General features: G+C 42.9%; 2 protein-coding genes and 2 long non-coding RNA genes across 4 annotated transcripts in view; 2 read left to right on the top strand and 2 right to left on the bottom strand.

Annotated features, from left to right (window-relative positions):
* Positions 1–942: 942 nt before the first annotated feature.
* Positions 943–15,242, top strand: Cnep1r1 (CTD nuclear envelope phosphatase 1 regulatory subunit 1). The gene is made up of 6 exons (NM_001106173.1): positions 943–1,065; positions 1,964–2,035; positions 6,150–6,223; positions 10,365–10,474; positions 11,082–11,136; positions 14,546–15,242. Exons 1-6 carry the CDS (start codon positions 1,041–1,043, stop codon positions 14,585–14,587), a joined length of 378 nt encoding a protein of 125 aa, NP_001099643.1. The 5' UTR covers positions 943–1,040; the 3' UTR covers positions 14,588–15,242.
* LOC108348906 (uncharacterized) lies at positions 9,528–14,165 on the bottom strand. Its single transcript, XR_001842253.3, has 3 exons — positions 13,992–14,165; positions 11,355–11,593; positions 9,528–10,440 (listed from the first exon to the last, which is right to left on the bottom strand). It is a non-coding gene; the product is annotated as an uncharacterized LOC108348906 (long non-coding RNA).
* LOC134483300 (uncharacterized) lies at positions 14,746–18,267 on the bottom strand. Its single transcript, XR_010060129.1, has 2 exons — positions 18,128–18,267; positions 14,746–14,830 (listed from the first exon to the last, which is right to left on the bottom strand). It is a non-coding gene; the product is annotated as an uncharacterized LOC134483300 (long non-coding RNA).
* Heatr3 (HEAT repeat containing 3) overlaps positions 18,265–18,509 on the top strand; it is a 37,865-nt gene continuing 37,620 nt past the window's right edge. The window contains exon 1 of the mRNA XM_341654.10: positions 18,265–18,402. Coding sequence (XP_341655.3) covers positions 18,265–18,402 — 138 coding nt within the window. The remainder of the gene's footprint in view (positions 18,403–18,509) is intronic.

Raw genomic sequence — 18,509 nt, 5'->3', positions numbered from 1 at the left:
AAAAGGAGTAAAACACACAATGTATCAATTTTGGAAACATGGTGGTGTCGTTCAAAGAACCTCTCAGCCCTGATCTATGTGGCTGCGTTCTTTTCCGTCATCTTGGGGATCTCAGCTCAAATGTGCTTGCAACACTTCTAACCCCCTTCCTTCTAATGTTCTTTAATGATATCTGTTGCTTTCTCCATAGAACTACTGTTATCTGAAATCAATTGCTTAACTTGCATGTTTATTGCTCCCCAAAACCCTTCACTGTGAGGAATGCAATCCTATCTATCTTGGTCATAAATGTTATATGGGATAAACACAATGGGTAGCGTGTCATGCAATAAATACTTCTTGAATGACTACCAGGAAACAAACAGGACATTTTATTCAAATGTTAATTTTGCTAATCCTGTACATATTTTTGTTATAGTTATTGAGACATACTTTGCACTCTTTATGACTATTTTGGATGACATGAGAAGGTAAAAAAAAATCCTTCTTTAGGGAATTGGATATCTAAAAAAGAGGAATCATAATCAAGGAAATATGTTTGGGGAGCTTCTAGTTACTTATTATAGAACACATTTTAGTTTCTCTTTAGTTCCTTGTGGGCAGGGCTAGCTTGGTGATCTCTCCTTAGCAACCAGAATACTGCCCAGAAGTTAACTAGTAGGCGCTTCTTTCTCATTGTCTTTAGAACTAAGAAAGGAACCAAGTGTGCTTGGACGGACTGCAGTTCCTCCCCGAGGCAGGAGGCGGCGCCATGGCTATATCAGCCTGACTGCTCGCTATTCTCGGCCCTTCCAGTTGAACGCCTAGCGCTGGGTTCCCCCGAAGGCGTTTGCTGAAATTAGCCAATAGAAAACTAGTTTACTTGACGGGGTCTGGCAAAGATACCCAATAAGCTCAACGGTTCTAAAAAAAAATGGGCGGTGCGAAGGGGAGGGGCTGAGGGGAGCGGTTAGAGGTGGGAGTTGGCGCTGCCCGCGGGGCTGGGAGAGAGGGCTGCGATGCGGACCTGGCCGCGGCAGTGACCGGAGCTGCCGGCCGACATGAATTCGCTGGAACAGGCGGAAGGTAGTGTGTGTCGCCCGCTTCGTCCCGGCCCGAGGCTGAGGAGGTCGCGAGGGCGGTGTGGCGGGGCCGCGGCTCGGGGCACGGGGCGCACGGCCGCGGAGGGGTGCCGCCTTCTCCCGGGTTCGGGCTGGGGGCCCTTCTCATTGACGAGCCCTTGTGTGTTGTAGAGTGCGAATTCATTTTCCGTTGGTTTGACAACCGCACGAGCCGTAGCCCTAATTTCTACCTTGTCTTTTGTAATTGCCGGGAATTGGAAGTGCTCTTGGCCTTCCAAAGTTTTGTTTTGTTTTTAAAAAAAAAAAAAACACCTCTGTGGAAATAACACCCTACTTCATTCAGAGGTACGCTCTGTCACAGCACAAGCCGTAGGCGCTCTGCGGCTGTCCGGACGATCACCAGTAACCCATTCCGAGGAGGAAAGGGAGTATGTTTGATCAGCCCGTTATCTGTCTACGGAAGTCTAGGAAGCCCATACTACATAGCTATCAATTAATGATAAGAGCTAGGGCCTGAATCGAATAATTGCAGTCATCAATTAGACCTCATGGATTTCGCTGTTTGATCAGAAAGTTCTTGGTTCCACAGAATTAGAATTAAGCTGGATTTTGGTCCATTTCTTTGTAACTCCCCCAATTTCAGCTTTTGACTCTGAAGTTGCTGCTGGTCTTCCAACAGAGCAGTTTTTAAGCTTCTAAAAGTAGACCAGCCGGTTTCCAGAAATTGGAATGAAAGAAAAGTGATGTTTTTGTCGTGTACTTAAAATTGTCATTATAAGCAAACAGTGGGTGACACAAGTAATTTGATGTGTAAGACCTGTAGCTGTTCATTGCTCTAAAACTTCATCTTATCAAGTTCACACTAGAAAGAGCAGGTAGAGGACTGAATTCTCTTTGCCTAGATCTCAAGGCTTTCGAAAGAAGACTTACTGAATATATTCATTGCTTGCAACCTGCCACTGGACGTTGGAGAAGTAAGTTGCTGAGTGCTTTCTAAGGGAAAATGAAGTGCGGTTGGTTGATAGCCATATTCCTAAGTAGGAGCGACTCCCTCTCATTTAAAACTTTTGACTAGTAAATCCTTGTTTTCCTAAGCCATAAGATTTCTGAGTTTAGACAACTTTTAAATGTATTAGCACTGTTGATAGTAAGTACTTAAGACAATTACGAGCTGGTAAGACGGCTCTGGTAGATGCAGTTCAAGCCCGTATACCTTAGTTGCATCCTCAGAAGCCATTTAAAGGGGGGAGAAGAGGGCGGACCCCACAGACTTCTCTTCTGACCTTCACATTTGTGCTGTGGCATGCGTGGCTATACATATCATTCAGCTACACACACAGTAAATCATTTTTTTAAAGAAAAAAGAAATTATAACTGTCTACTCTAAAAGGACAGACTATTTTATATGATTGAATTTTTATCTTTTTACGAAAATACATATTTTTTTAATTTTAAGTGCGTGCACCTGCAAAGTCCAGAAGAGGCAACCATCTACCCTGCAACTGGGGTTGCTAGTGATCGTAAGCCATCGTGTGGGTGCTGGGGACCGAATCCAGGTTCTCTGCAAGAACAAGTGTTCTTAACTTCTGAGCTGTCTCTCCAGCCACCCTCCATATTATTTCTGTTTTATTTTATATGTATGGGTGTTTTGCCTGCACATATGTTTCTATACTACGTATGCGTAGTCCCCAAAAGATTCTCTAGGACTGGAGTTACAGAGGCCTGTAAATTGTCATGTGGGTGCTGGGAATTGAACCCAGGACTTCTAGAAGAACAGCTAGTGTTCTTAACTGTTGAGCCATTTCTCCAGCCTCAAGATACATATTTTTTATTAAATATTGTAACTTTCATTAAAAACACAATAAAAATTTTAATACTGTGTGGGCTCTAGATTCAGTGAGCTATTCTGTTTCATAAAATAAGTTATTCATTGGCTTCTGGCTACATACTCACATGCACAGTGTAAGTACATATATGAACATGTACAGACACATAAACTCCCCACGAAAACACAATTTGCCTACAAGCTATCGAAATACGATTTTTTTTTTTTTTTTAAGAAAAATATTTTAGAGCTGGAGTGGTGGCTTGGTGAATTCAGAGTGTATGCTGATCTTGTAGAGGACACAGGTTCAGTTCCCAGCATTTATATCAGCCACCTGTAATTCCAGCTCCAGACTATCTGACACCCTCTTTTAGATTCTGCAGACATGTGTACATACCCCTATGAACTTACAAATATACATAATTTAAAATAATAAAACTTTTTTGAAAAAAATATGACTTGGGATGACTCAGTGGTAGAGCATTTCTTAGCAGGCACAAAGCTCCTGCTTTTTTTTTTTTTTTTTTTAAAGCATTCAATTATGTGTATAGAGGTAGGACATAGGCTGGAGAGATAGGTAGTAAGAGTGCTTAAGAGTGCTTACTGCTGTTCTTGCAGAAGGCCTGAGTTTGGGTCTTAGTACCCATATGGTGGCTCACAATCTTCTGACCTCCTCAGGCTCTGCATACATATAGCATACATACACTCAGATACATATAGATAGATCTATGTAAAATTACTTATTTTTTTAAAACAAAGGTTATGACATTTTCTGTAGTTGACTTTTTATGCGTGCAGGTTCACTCACACGCCACAGCCCATGTTGAAGTCAGAGGACAGCTCGTGGGAGTCAGTTCCCTTCATCTACCTCTGGGTCCTGGGATTCAAATGCAGATTGACAGGCTTAATGGCCACGTTATTACCAGATGAGCCATCTCAGTAGCATCCTTACTTGGACTTTAATACAGGATGATGGTGTGCTTTGAAGCCTGCCCAGGAAAGAATCCCACCTTCCTACTACTGCCTATTCTGAAGTATTATAAAGGCCAGAAAGTATGACTTGAATGAATTCTATTTACTGCCCCAAGGCAGGGGCATGGTGGGAAACGTGAACAAATACAGCTCTGCTCCTCTGTACTGGGACCTAGTTGTCTCTTCCCTCCTCCTTCCACTCCTTAGCTCTTTGGATATGGGCTCTCGCTGCCTTGCTCTGGCTGGCTTCTGAGTCCTAGGTTTAAGTGGTCCTCCTCCCTCTGCTTCTCCAGCTGTTGGGACCACAGATGCGTTAGACCTCTCAGCTTTGGGCTAGTCTTAGGAAGATGGACTACTGAGATTCAGTTCCTGCCTACAAGTAATCAGGTTGAAACCTGTTTTTCAGTGCTGGGACTAAGATCCAGGGTCACACATTTGCTAGACATGCTCTCTGTGAACCACAGAGACAATACAAAGATGTGGTACTTTCGGTTTGGGGCTTGGGTTTTTTGGTTAGTTTTTTGTATATTTGTACAACACATGCAACTGGTGTCTGAGGAGGTGGTGAGCCTCCACGTGGGTGCTGGGAATCAAACCTAGGTCTTTTATAACAAGTGCACTTGACCACTGAGCAAGTCTCCAGCCCCATAATTTTGGAAGGTTTAATTTTTGTTTTTATCTTGATCTGTATGATCGTTTTGCCTGCATGAGTATATGTGCACCACCACGTGCATGCCTAGTACCCAAGGAGGGCAGAGAGGGTGCTGGGCCTCGTAGAGCTGGAGTTGAGGACAGTTGTGAACTGAGAACTGAACCCAGGTCCTCTGCAATAGCAGCACCTTACCTATTAATAGGATGCTCTTACCGATTGAGCCATCCTAGCCCTGTGAAGACATGTTTTATTTCAAGGTTTGACTCAGGCCACAGGACTGAAGTTAGGGATCTAGACTTATAACTGACTTTTCTTAGTTCACTTTGTGAAGCCGTAGCCCCTTCTGTGCTGAGTGCTCAGATTCCTAAGTAGTGATTTTGCTGTTCTTGTTTACAGAGAAGTTGCTCCCAAACCATTGCTAGCAAACACTTTTAAAAGGCGTGGAATGCTGCCCTGTCGTTTAAGGCATCATGTGATGAACACACTTTACTTTCCATGTGCTTCATGCAAGTGCCTTCAGCTTGGCTAGTGTACCAATCAAATAAAAGTGTGTGTATGAGAGCCTTTCTAATACTTTGGTTTTGGTTTTATGTCATTTTATATAACAGTACCTATGTAATATGTTTATTTCTAGAAATACATAATAAGGGATTGAGTTTGATTTGTTCTTAGCTAAGAAGATAATTTTGATTCTTTTACTAAATACCTTCAATGATTTTCTTTTTTAACTGCATCTATCTGTAGAAGTTCCAGGTGATTAAGATTTTACTACGTTTCTGTTCTCTGAAAATGACTTTCCCATTTGTAAATCTGAAGTGTAACTGAACTAAAAGAACTGTCTTTAGCTATAGAGCATTAGCTAATCCTAGTGTCCGTTTTTTTTCTTCCATTTATTTATCATCTGTTAAGATTAAGGTGGGGCAGACTGGCAAGATGGCTCAGCAGGTAAAGGTATTGTCTGATTACTTGAGTTCAGTCCCCAGGAGCCATCTGGTGTAGGGAGAGAATCTGCTCCCACAGGTACCTCTGATCTTTACATGTGCACCACGGCACACACATGTGAACAGACACACACACACATACACAGAGGTAGAAAAGCTTAGTGGGAAAAACTAAACCCTTTCTGGGTTCTTCTAGCCCTTAAGTCTTTTCAGTCCCTTTAAGAAAACCAGTCCTGATTGGTGTACTCCCCAATGACTCCACACTTACCAACGCTGACCTTTGTGTAACTCAGCAGCAGTAGTCTGCGAGGCACAGCTCCTCAGTTAGAACCCACTGGGCCACTGTGTGGTTCAGAAAGGAGCCTTTGTATGTTTATAGTAGAAAACCACAAGGAAGTCTTATGTTGAACATGGGCCTTGTGTTAAAATATTGCCATCTAGCTTTGTGGTTTTAATTGAATTACTATTCATTCTCATGAATTCTAAACAAGAAGCAGGAAATTGCTGCTGTCCTTCAGTTTCCAGGGTTCAGAATGTTGAAGAGAGTCCCCTAAATGATGGCAAGTGGGACTCTTGACCCACTTTGATCAAGTGTTGCAGTCTTTGGCTGTGTCTCTTAGGCCCTGCTGGAAGTGGTATCAAGACAGGAAGGGAAGGAAGGTGTGTCCGCTTACTAATGTTGTGTTTATCTCTCACAGTGCTGCTTATAGTGGTGTCTGTCTGTACAGCTACTGGTGCCTGGAACTGGCTAATAGACCCTGAGACACAAAAGGTAGACATTTTATACTAAAGTCTTTAGCAGATTAAATGGGATGCTGGATGTGGTGATGCTGACTATGGAATGCCTGAGCTACCTGTGCCTGCCACTGGTGGCATCCATCCCCGTACTAACAGCATGCTCTGACCACTTGCTTAGGGAAAGCTCTAGCTGGCTGTTGTAGTTACTTATCTTTACAAGGGAAAGGATCTAAGAAAGTTTACTCCGTTCATTATTTCTTAACTCATGTTTTAAGATTTTCTATTCCTCATGAACATTCTTTTCCTTTGGTTTTGTTCATCTCTAGTCATTAGTGCCAGCTTTTAAAATTGCAATTCAGTGAATCATCTATTGATGCCTTTCTTCATTCCAGAAAGCATTTGAGATGATGCACCAAAGAAAAAGAAAAAAGAAAAAGAAAAAAACAATATAACATAAACATTAGACCATATGGCCAAAATCAGGAAGGAAATCAAATTTCTAGGTCATATAGCCCATTGAAGTTGACAGAATTGACTTATAAATTGATCTCTCAGTGACCTGATCCACAGAGTCACAGTTAATTCTGTGTGTTTTCATTGTCATTGAAGAGAACACAGACTAGCCCCTTGAGTTAGCAAAGCTTTTCTTTTTCTGCATTAGTCCTTGCACGCACGCTCCCTGCCTGGAGTTTAATATAGGAAACACCGAGAGGTCTCCCACTGGGCACTGTGTAGGACTTTACTGTACCGAGTGCAATATCGAATTTCATGTTAGTTCTTGAAGTTATTTGATGAAAGCTGATAAAATGTTTCTGAAGTTTCTATCTCTTTCTCCTAGTGCCTTAATTTCAAGCTCAGTCTTTTTTTATTAAAAAACCTGCAGTCTTGGGTTTTTCTGGTTTTTGTTTTTTGTTTTTGTTTTATGTGCTTCCTTTTTTCTTTTCTTTCGAGACGGGGTCTATCTCACTGTAAGCCTTAGCTGTCCTGAACTTGCTGTGTAGACCAAGCTGGCCTCAGACTCACAGGGATGCACCTGCCTCTCCCTTTGCCTCCCAAATACTGGGAACAGAGGCACACGCCACCTCACCCAGTGACTCTTGGGCTTTTCCGTGATTACCTCTCCCTGGCTGTTTAGTTCAGTGTCATAATTTTCAGAAATCTTAAAAATAAGCCCCCTCTTTTAAAGTTATAATTGAGTAGAATACATCTGTTGTTCTGTGTCGGTTTTTCCCATATACAGAGGGGAGCCTAAGAAGGCTTTTGTCATCCTAGACAGTGACAGTTCCAACAGCCAGGGGTGCTGTTTAGCATGAAGCCTCCCTGAGTGTCCACTAAAGGGGAGAGAGAAAAGGGCAGGAGGCAGAGAAGGCTGGTGTTGGAGTTTAATGTTAATGGAGGGCTTTATTGCAGACAGATAACTCTCCTGTGAGTTCATTTACAGAACTCTGATCTGAAGGCTGCACTTGGCGGAAGGAGGCTGGCGAGAAGATTGAAAAGTTCTGTCCTGGGAAATGAGTCTACTTCTAATTGAGAAAAATAGAAGCTGATTTCAGCTAGTTGAGATCTTAATAAAATGAAGAATTAAATGTAATTGGAAATAGGCCCAAAACTATGTAGTTAATGTAATTTTTTAAATTAGGTGAGAAGATAGCTGTTAGCCTTAGGGTTGGCTCTTTTCACTCAGTATTTAATAACCCCAAACCTGATGAGAGTTGTAACCAGCAAGTGTCTGAAGCAGAGGGGTGAGTACAGAAGCCAGGGAGAGAAAGGATGTTGCAGACTCTGAAAGGAGGAGGAGACTGCTGTTTTGATGTCATTGATTGCTGCCATGGAGGAAGGAGGCTGAACAACTGACCTAATTAAAATAAAGCCTACAGCCAGGTATGGTGCTGCAGTCCTGTAATCTTGGCATCGTGGCAGACTGAACCAGGAGGTTTAAGACACAGAGGCCAGCTTGGGCTACATGGTAAGGCATTGTTGCTAAATAACAACAGGGGAAAAAAAAAAACAACGACTTTTAGAATATTAAATATTGGGCTTGAAGAGGTGGCTCAGTGGCAGAGTGCCCACTGTATCAGCATGAGGACCCCAGTTCATAACCCCGACAACCATGGAAAAGCCACATGTGACAGTCTGTGTCTGTAACCCTGGAGCTGGGGAGAACAGGGTTGGTAAGACAGGAGGATCCCAGGGGCTGGCTATTCGGCCGTTTAGCCAAATCAGTGAACTCAGGTTCAGTGAGAGACCTTGTCTTAAGACGTAAGGTGAAGGGTAATAGAGGAAGAATCCTGTGTCAACCTGTGACCTCCACACACAAGCATGTTCACACACATAAATGGTACATATATGCACACAGAAAATAACAAACACTCTATGTGCTAACATTGTATAAACACATAGCCATCCATCTTGAAGTCAAACCTCAGACTTTCAGTCAGACATGGTGGCGTACCCTTTAATGTCAGCACTCAGGAGTCAGAGGCAGATGGATCTCTGGATTTGTGGTCAGCCTGGTCCACAGACTGAGTTCCAGAAGAGACAGGGACATATGGAGGAACCTTGTCAACAAAAACAAAACAGAAAAATTTCCTCAGATTTCCTTAAATTATACTTATTAAAGAGGAGGGGGCTCAGCCCCAGAGTTTGGCACTCTTGTGGAAGTTGGGACAGCTTGGAGGTATTAGCTCTCTTCTGCCACCATGTGAGTCCTGAGGATTGAACTCAGGTCGTCAGGTTTGGTGGCAAGTACTTTACCTAGCCAACCATCTTGTAGCCAGTAAACTTCAGAGATTGTGAACCCTGTCTCACAAAACAGAGAGCAAAGAAAGATCTCTGGGACTTAGTCTGTCTTCAGTATCACCTCATCTCGGGACTATGTCCCTCCTAGTGTTTTCAGTCTTGTTCTTTAATCTAGCCATAGTGAATCATAAGCCTAGTGTTTTTCTTTGTCTTGAATGTGTATGTGTGTTTAGCTCTCTCTTAAACCATGAGGTATCTTGTGTGGGGAAGTGTGTGTTTCCCTTGAGGGTTTCCTCTGTGTTCGTTTGCTTTCTTCTTCTAGACATTGTACATGCTTCTCTTTTCCTTCTCGGTTCTTTCCTTCTTGTTCCTAGCACGGATCCTGTGGACTCTTGTCCCCTCTACATAGTCTTAGAGTTGTGTGTTTCCTACTTTCTTGCAGTCATTTCATTCTGCCCAGATCTAAACAGAGTCCTTTCTCTCTCTTGAGTTTTAGTTCTTTACACGTACCTATTAACCAGTTTCCCCACTTCAGTGACCTGTGGCCATTAGAATCCGAGCAGCTTCGAAGGCAACTTCATCTTTTAAAATGTCATAGTTTTTACCTCATTTTATTCAAATACCTTTAAAAATATGTTTTTAAAAAATTCAAATAAGCTTCATTTATTTATTTTAAGCAAAGGTCGTAGGGAAGCTGTAAAAATTAGGCTAACAAGGAAGGTAGCTTATGTGTGGAGGATGGGGCAGGAGAGGATGATTAGTGTGTGACCAGGTTATGAATGACAGAGCAGATCCAGTTCTCTTAAGGAAGCTTTTGTTGAGACATTGTCTCACCATGCAGCTATTCTAGAACTACCTATATAGACCAGGCTGGCCTTAAACTCACAGAGATCTAGCTTTCTCTACCTTCTGAGTGTTGAAATTAAAGGTGTATACCTTGAGGAAGCTTTTTGACAGGGAGATAAGTAAATCAAATTTAATCCATGTTTTCATTGAGACTAAAGGCCATTGCTACTCCTTTAATTCTACAGAGGCAGGTGATCACTGAATTCAAGGCCAGCTTGTTCTACAAAAGTAAAGCCAAGGACAGCCAGGGCTACACAGAGAAACCCCCTTTCTTGTATGTGTGCTCTCTCCTCTCTCTCTCTCTCTCTCTCTCTCTCTCTCTCTCTCTCTCTCTCTCTCTCTCTGTGTGTGTGTACGTGCACGTGTGCGCATGTGTGTGAATGAATTTGAAATGATTTAGGGTTTGGCACGAATGACATGTATTGCCGTTATCTTACTGTACTAAAAAGATAAAGTGTGAGTTTTGTTTTCACGGCACAGTAAAGAGAACTAGGGTGGTTGTCGTTTAGATGGTAAAGCATCATACATTTCTGTACAGTAGGGAGTAGGGCTCGGTGTCCTGAGACTGTATCTCCCACTCTGTTTTGCAGGTGTCCTTCCTCACGTCACTGTGGAACCATCCGTTCTTCACGATTAGCTGTATAACGCTGATAGGCTTGTTCTTTGCTGGAATACACAAAAGAGTAGTCGCACCATCAATGTATCCTTTACTACAAGTTGAATTTTGTTCTCAACTAAGCTGAAGAACCTTCTCTGGCACTTAAGTGGTTGTTAGAGTCTATGGTAATCATGTTCCATCCCTGTGGATTCAATACCTGAGATTTGTCTTACTCATGATTTTTTTTTTTTTTTTTTTTTGGTTCTTTTTTTCGGAGCTGGGGACCGAACCCAGGGCCTTGCGCTTCCTAGGCAAGCGCTCTACCACTGAGCCAGATCCCCAGCCCCTTGACTCATGATTTTTGGTTTGGCTATGGTAAGGCAGCATGTCATGGCAGGGAGCATGGGGTAAAACAAAGCCACTCATCTCATGCTGGCAGAAGACAGTTGGGTTCAGGAACAAGCTATGCCTTTCAAAGTCACCCACCAGTGACCTGTGTCCTCTGACTAAGTACCACCCCCTGGCTCTGGATGTTCCTGTGGTTTACTCCACTGATGATGATGCTCCCTTGTTACTCAGTCATTTCCATATGCCAATGGCTGGGGGCCAAGCCTTTAACAATTGAGCCTTTTGGGGCAACATTTCATGTCTAAATCATTCCAGAAGCTTGACTTGCACTGGGAATTTTCCTTTGACCACATTGGTTCAGTATAGCTGCTCGATGTCGAACGGTATTAGCAGAATACAATATGTCTTGTGATGACGTAAGTATTTTTCATTAGAATAAATAGACCTGCAGCCAGGTATGATTGCTGACATCTATAATCTCTACCCTTGGAAGGCAAGAGGATTACTTCAAGTTCAAGACCACCCTGATCTACATAGTAGTCTTTCAAAGAGACAGTGGGGAGGAAGTACTGTCATGTTTAGTTTTAGGAAAACAGACGTTTGGGTCCTTTAGGCCAAACATAGTGGCACACACCTGTAACCTCCGTACTAGGGAACTGAGGCAGCAGAGTCGAGAGTGTGCAGGTAGAGCCTGAGCTGGTAGAATGTGTAACATCTGAGAAGCCTTGGGTTTGATCTTCAGCAGCACAGGAAGCCAGGCATGATCGTGGACACTTGTAATCCCGGCACTTGAGAGGGGGAAGCAGGAATATCAAAGGTCGAGGCTCTTCTTAGCAGTGTACAAATTTGAGGCTAGCCTGAAGATAAAAAAAACTGAGAAAAGCAGAAAAAGTGTTAATACCAGACTGGGCTCTATAGCAATACCTGTCTGAACAAGTGACTATACCTGAAATCTTGTAGCCAGTCTTGTTGGTACACACCTTTGACCCTAGCACTCAGAAGGCAGAGACAAGCCTGGCTTATGTTGTAAGTTCCAAAAAACAAAATACACTTTTCAAAGTCTCTCCCCTTGGTGACCTGTATCCTCTGACTAGGCCCCACCTGCCTTGGCTATGAATGCACCAGTGGTTTACCCCATTGATGACGTTGTCCCATTGTCACTCAGTTACTTTAACATGCCAGTAGCTGAGGGCCAACCCTTTTTAACACTTGAGCCTTTCGGGACAACTACAGGTAGCAGTGCTAGACAAAGTAGTAGGGTTGACAGATGAATCTTTTTCATTTTTAGTATTTTATAAATTTTGAGACAGGGTTTTGTGAATGGTAGCCTAGGCTGGCCTAGAATTGAAGCTGGTCTCAAACCCACATGTCTCATGCTTTAGTTTCCTGGTTGATTATGTCTTTATATTTTGTCGTGTATTCTTAATAGTTTCTAGAAAAGGAACATGTTGACCCAACATTAGGATTTAAGAGTCACTAATTATTGGCCATTAACCACATGCAAAGTCCCAAGCTCATTTCTCTACCCAAATTATCTCAGTTGAAGTCTTTGCTGGGTCTAGTTGCATACTGGTTGTGTTGTAAATTAACCTCCTATCTGACATACAGTTGTTTTCCCATCCTGCATACTGTGTGTGTGTGTGTTTCCCACTGGAGTTAAATTATACTGTGGTAGAAGCCGCTTTGTGTGGTTTAGCTAAATCGTTTAGGACTTCACATGGGGCCTGCACACAGTAGACACCCAAACAGCAGTTTACTAACGCGTATAAACCCTTCAGCCAGAACCTAGCTCCTTTCAGATAAACCCTTAAAAAGAAAAGTTTGCATTATATATCTACTTTATTATTACTGTTACAACTTAGTTTTAATATATGTGGCTCAGCTCTACAAAAACATTTTTAAGTTAGGTGGTAGTGGCTAATGCCTTTAATCCCAGCACTAGGGAGGCAGAGGCAGGCAGATCTCAGTTTGAGGTCAATCTACAGAGAGAGTTCCAGGATAGCCAGGGCTACATACAGAGAAACCCTGTCTCAAACAAAACAAGACATTTTTTTTTCTTTTTTCTTTTTTTTTGGAGCTGGGGACGGAACCCAGGGCCTTGCGCTTGCTAGGCAAGCGCTCTACCACTGAGCTAAATCCCCAACCCCAACAAAATATTTAATATTTTACCAATAATATTAACATTATTAATATTACCCAGTATTAATACCCAAAATATTTCTTAGAATTTTCTGACCACCAGCAGTATGTGAGTATTCATATATCTGACTGCTGTTTTTTTTAAGATTTTTTTTTTTAATTCTATGTGCATTGGTGTTTCACCTCCATGTATGTCTGTGTGAAGATGTCGGGTCCCCTGGTACTGGAGTAACAGACAGTTGTGAGCTGCCCTGTAGGTGCTAGGAATTGAACAAAAGCCAGTGCTCTTAACCACTGAGCCATGCATCTCCAGCCCCCAGGATTTGTTTTTGTGTGTACAGGTGTTTTGCCTGAACATTTGTCTGCGCACCATGTAGAGTTGAAGATAGTGAATGTAGATGGAGCCATCGTGTTCACTCTCTTGTTGTTGTTTTGTTTGCTTGCTTTTCAAGACAGGGTTTCTCTGTGTAACAGCTTTGGCTGTCCTCGATTTGTAGACCAGGCTGACCGCAAACTCACAGAGATCCTCCTGCCTCTTCCTCTGAAGTATAGGAATTAAAGTCGCGCACTGTCTTAGCCAGCAGCCACGTTTGCTCTTAACTGCTGAGCAATGTCTTCTTAGTTTACTTCTTTCTTTGTTTTTCAAAACAGGGTTTCTCTGTGTAGCCCAGGAACATGCTCTGTAGACCAGGCTGGCCTTGAACCTGGAGATCTGACTGCCTCTGCCTCCTAAGTCCTGGGATCAAAGGCCCGCGCTACCACCACTCAGCCTTTACTTTACTTTTTAACGTAAGAAAATAAAAACCTTATGTGGAGAGAAATATTTTGTGCAAATGATTTTATGTATTGCAAATAAAATTTAGTTTAATAAGATATATAAATTACAACACTTGGGAGGCAGAGCTAAGTGGATCTCTGAGTTCAAGGCCAGTCCAGGTTAGCTAAGGCTGTAGAGTGAAACCCTGTCTCAGGAAAACAAACGAAAATACACCAAATCTATAAAAGTCGCAGTTTCTATTTGGTGTATCTTTTTCTTTTTAATACCCTCAGACTCCCCCTTTTTTGGTCTTTCCCAACATTTCCTGTGTTTTATAAATCATCTCTTTAAACTAGTTGCGTTTCAAGTGCTCACCTGCATAAGGCAGCCTAACTCGAGATGTCACCATGATGCTCTTGACAATCATAGCTAGCTTCAGGACGAGTGTGGCGTTGCTGAGCGTAGTGGTGCAGTGTTAATCCCAGCACTTGGGAGCCAGAGGCGATCAGAGCAAACTCAGGAATCATTTGTCTCCTTCCATACCAAGCCCTGGGATTGAACTCAAGTTGTCAGACTTGTCGGCAGGACCCTGCCCTGGCCGAGCCATCACTGGCTCCACCAAATACCCCTTTAGAGGAATGTTTTTACCTTTTTATTTATTTATTGATGGATAGATGGGGTGGGTGGGTGGATGGATGGATGCGTGGATGGATGGATTGTATGTGTGTGTGGTACTCATGGGAAAGAGAAAGCTGGTTCTTTGCTTCTATCATATTGGTTTTGGGGCTGAACTCAGGTTATCAACCTTGGCAACAAACACCTTTTCTGAATACACCATAGTCCTAAAATGCCTTTAAATGTTCATAAACAACTGGTGGTGTTTTAAAGAGAATTGTGAACTGACTTCTTTTTCTTTTTCTTTTCTACAGACAGGAAAGCTAATTTTGAAACCTAGACCTCATGTTCAATGACAGTCTGCACTATTGTAAGGGAACCTAAACCAGTCTTTCCTCAAGTAAGTGATACCGCAGAATACCATAAAGGATTTCTTTTAGAGTTGGACATGTGACGGTTTAGCAGCAACTGACAAGAAGCGTGCAATACTTGCCCAGATGATCTTGACGATGCTGGCCGAGCTCTTGGCGCCTCAGTACCTTTGATTACCTGTGTTCAGTATTAGTGTCACTTCAGCACTTCAGCCCCTGCACAGAACTCTGCAGATGAAGTTTGTGTGTATTACTAAGTTAAACTTAGAATCCAGACCTCCTTCAGTTTTTATAATGTATTTTTGCAAATTACTGTAAATAGCAAATCAATGCCAATGTTAAACCAAGAGGAAAATGTTTGGACTTTGTTCTCCTGCACCAGTATTTCAGGAACCATCTGCTTGACATCCCCACAGCTCCTTAAACTGACTGCTACGGGTGCCTTTCATTCTTAATGCCTCTTTCCATTGCGCTGCAGGAAAAACATCCGATTTTACTTAGAATCCCTGAGCCAATCTCATCTTCATTATGTTGAAAAATTTATAGATGTTTCGACAATTTTTGTTAGGTCCGATACTGGATTCTGGGAACTATTATATTTTTCAGTAAATTGTTTTGATTTAACACTAAATTACTTTTTCTTTTTTGGTTCTTTTTTTTCGGAGCTGGGGACCGAACCCAGGGCCTTGCGCTTCCTAGGTAAGCGCTCTACCACTGAGCTAAATCCCCAGCCCCTACTAAATTACTTTTTTTAAAAAAATTAAAAACCACCCCAAAGTCTTCTGAATGTACAAGTTAAACAATGATGTATTGTGTGGGAATTTGACAGTCCTTATTGTAGGTGACTGGATGGGTTTTATGCTGTGGTAGACGTGTCACACTAGTGCTGTACTAGTGGTGGGCCCAGTCCATCACCAGTAACACAGACCCACACCACAAACCAGAGCGAGCCTGCAGCTCTCCCTGCTGGAGAGTGCTGGTGGCACTGTGTATGCACAACAGCCACGTTTGCTACAGGAGCAATGGAATTGAAATGGAACTGTTGGGATTGCTGTAAATGCTTAAAGTACTAGAGGTGCCTTTTACCTGTTTATTAGAAGATTTTGAAAAGGTTAAATTATTTCATGAGCAACATTTTAAATTCCATCCAACATTAAATTTGAATAATAGAACAAAAACATTTAACAAAGCTGCCCTTTAACTAACGTGGACTCATCTTGACTGTCCTGTGTCTAAGATTGTGTTCTCTGAACTGCAGCAATAAACCCCCTGCTTCAAAGAACTCTCTAAGAGGGGATTCTGTATGTCCTGCATTGTTTCATTTTCTGTAAATTTGTAGTAAATATGTGCATAAAATAAATACTTTATATATAACTAGTGGTTAGAGATTTTCTTTGGTTTATTGTGTCTGCAACTAAAAAAATATAAACAGTCTATCAGATAGAAGCTAATTCAAAATTAGATATTTTACTTGATCTCTAGCTTTATGTGTATGAGAGTTCTTCCTTCGCGTACATCTGTTACCAGTTGTGTCTCTAGGGCCTGTGCAAGTAGAAAAGGAGCATCAGCGCCCCTGAAATTGAGTTACAGATGGCTGTGAGCCACCATGTGGGAACAGGAGTTGAACCCCAGACCTCTACAAAGACAGCCAGTGCTCTTACTACCCTTACCCAGTGAGCTGTCTCCAGCTCCTGTCTTATTGTAAATCTGTCTTGTAGACTAAACACAGTAGCAGGCATGGCAGTTCTAGACTCTTGCCTTGCTCGTGCTTTATTCGTGCTCTAAGGGTGGTTGCCTTTTACTCAGGAAATGCAGGATTTGTTACATTGCTCTTAAACACTTTGATTGGGAATTTCCTCCAAGAATATAAGAAGATTTTAAGGCCCTTAGTTAGTATTGAGGGTGGGGACTCCTTTGAGTTTGATTAGATCCTGGCTCTTTTCCCCTAGAAGAGAAATAAATTTCTTTTTTGAAACAAAATGGTTCTCACTTCTTTGATGTTTTGCAAACTTTAGTCTTTGTGACTAGAGAAATCTCTCTTTGATCTTGTGATCTCAGTGGTGAATCTGGAACCGGGGGAGGAGTGTCTTGGCTTTTTCAGATGACTACCTAATCACAATGTAGAGCAGTGTGGGACAGGGCAATAGTAGGTTGAGGGAGCACACGCTCTAGAGCCTTACTCCACACTGCTAATAGAGACTATCACTGCACTTCTCTGCAAGGAGCCCCCAGGCTAGCAGAGGGCATACAGCGATAGCTTTTCTGTTTGCACATTTTTTAAACTGGTGCTGGAACACAGGGCCTGGCACTTGCTAGGCAATCAATCATTTGCTGAGCTCATTCCCGCACACATTTGATGACAGTTACGGACAATTCAAAGATACTGCCACACAAAATACATGGAGGGCACGTAGTAATGTGTCTGCTGGGACAGCAAGGAGAATGAGGACAATCGACTGCCAGGCCCCATAAATTGGGCATTTTTTAGATATGTCCCATCTGTCCAGGATACATCCCTACCTATAACAAAAGGATTTTAAGAAGATCTGAGAATGTGCCCCAGGAATGGCCAAATGCTCAATGTTAGGGACACTGTAAACTTAAGCTATCCGGCTGCCCAGGCGTAAGACTAGTCCAAGAGAGCTTCAGGAAGACTGAGGAGGCTCTCTGGTTTATAGAGAAGGTGCTAAAAGTGTGGAGCGGAATGCCATAAAGTCAAAATCTGAAGTGGATTTCACAACTACCTGACCACCAAAAGTTTTTAGAAAACTATACTTCAGAATTTCTTTTAGGAAAGCTATATTACAAAAATACGGATGGGCAACAGATGTCTGGAAAAAATAGATGGCTTTAAAAAAAAAAAAAAAAAAGGATGAAATGACCCAGCAAGTAAAAGTATTTGCCATGCACACCGGAAAATTGGGAATTTTATTCCTGGAACTCATGTAAAGGAGTCCTCTGATCTCCACCGGAATGAGGTAGAATGTGTGCCTACACATATAGCACACATACTTGTAAAGAAATTTTGTTAGACGAATATTTTATGAGAAACTTTTTTTTTTTTGTTCTTTTTTTTTTTTTTTGGAGCTGGGGACCGAACCCAGGGCCTTGTGCTTCCTAGGCAAGCGCTCTACCACTGAGCTAAATCCCCAACCCTGAGAAACGTTTTTTTATGTTTATGTTAAGTTTGTCTCAGTCCCTAGCGCAGTCAAATAAGACTAGCTTGAAAGTCATTAGGCTCCTAAAACTATGGGTGGATGGGGAATGGTTCCTAAGAATGGTTAAAGAAAATGGTGGGATTAAAGTCAAGAGCCACCACCATCCGGCCGAACTTGGCTTTGAAACAGTTGAATTTCTGTAGAAGCCAAGAATTTGTACGATGCAAATGAGGTGGGTGTGTTAACATTCCCAGGAAAACCGAGGGCTCCACCCACTGTCAGGGATGGCCCAGCCCACATTACACTACACGCACGCGCACTCCCTCCTCTCGCCCTCTGCGCAAGCGCGCTGCTTTCCCATGTGTACCTAGACCGTCTCATCCGACCAGCTGAAGAGAGACGCCAAGTAACGTCGGAGACTAGAAGTTGCCCAGGGCCCGGCGGGCCCCATCGACTGCTGCTGCAGTATTCCTCCTCTGATCTACCACCGCAGCCTCTGTCGCCATGGGTAAGAGTCGGACGAAGCGCTTCAAGCGACCTCAGTTCTCCCCTGTAGGTAGCTGTCAGGCCGAGGCGGCGGCAACGGCGAACGGGACTGGGGACGAGGAGGACGACGGGCTGGCGGCGGAGCTTCTGGAGAAGGTGGGACGAGAGTTTGGCCAGGCTCGGGTGGCTTGCGGCGGGCGGCGGGCGGCCGGCGGCCGGGTAGCGACGAGAGAGGTGCTGCAACGCGCGTGCTCACTACGCGA

Source organism: Rattus norvegicus, chromosome 19 (assembly GCF_036323735.1).
Source record: "Rattus norvegicus strain BN/NHsdMcwi chromosome 19, GRCr8, whole genome shotgun sequence".
NCBI lineage: Eukaryota > Metazoa > Chordata > Mammalia > Rodentia > Muridae > Rattus > Rattus norvegicus.
Note: the sequence above shows the minus strand (reverse complement) of the source record. Positions and strands in the feature narration are given on the sequence as shown.

What these genes read in the sequence shown, in the direction of transcription:
- Cnep1r1 (NM_001106173.1), top strand. Translation starts at nt 1,041, where the DNA reads ATGAATTCGCTGGAACAGGCGGAAG. An exon ending in TGCCACTGGACGTTGGAGAA is followed by an intron (nt 2,036 to 6,149) that starts GTAAGTTGCTGA and finishes TATCTCTCACAG; the next exon opens with TGCTGCTTATAGTGGTGTCT. An exon ending in AGAGTAGTCGCACCATCAAT is followed by an intron (nt 10,475 to 11,081) that starts GTATCCTTTACT and finishes ACATTGGTTCAG; the next exon opens with TATAGCTGCTCGATGTCGAA.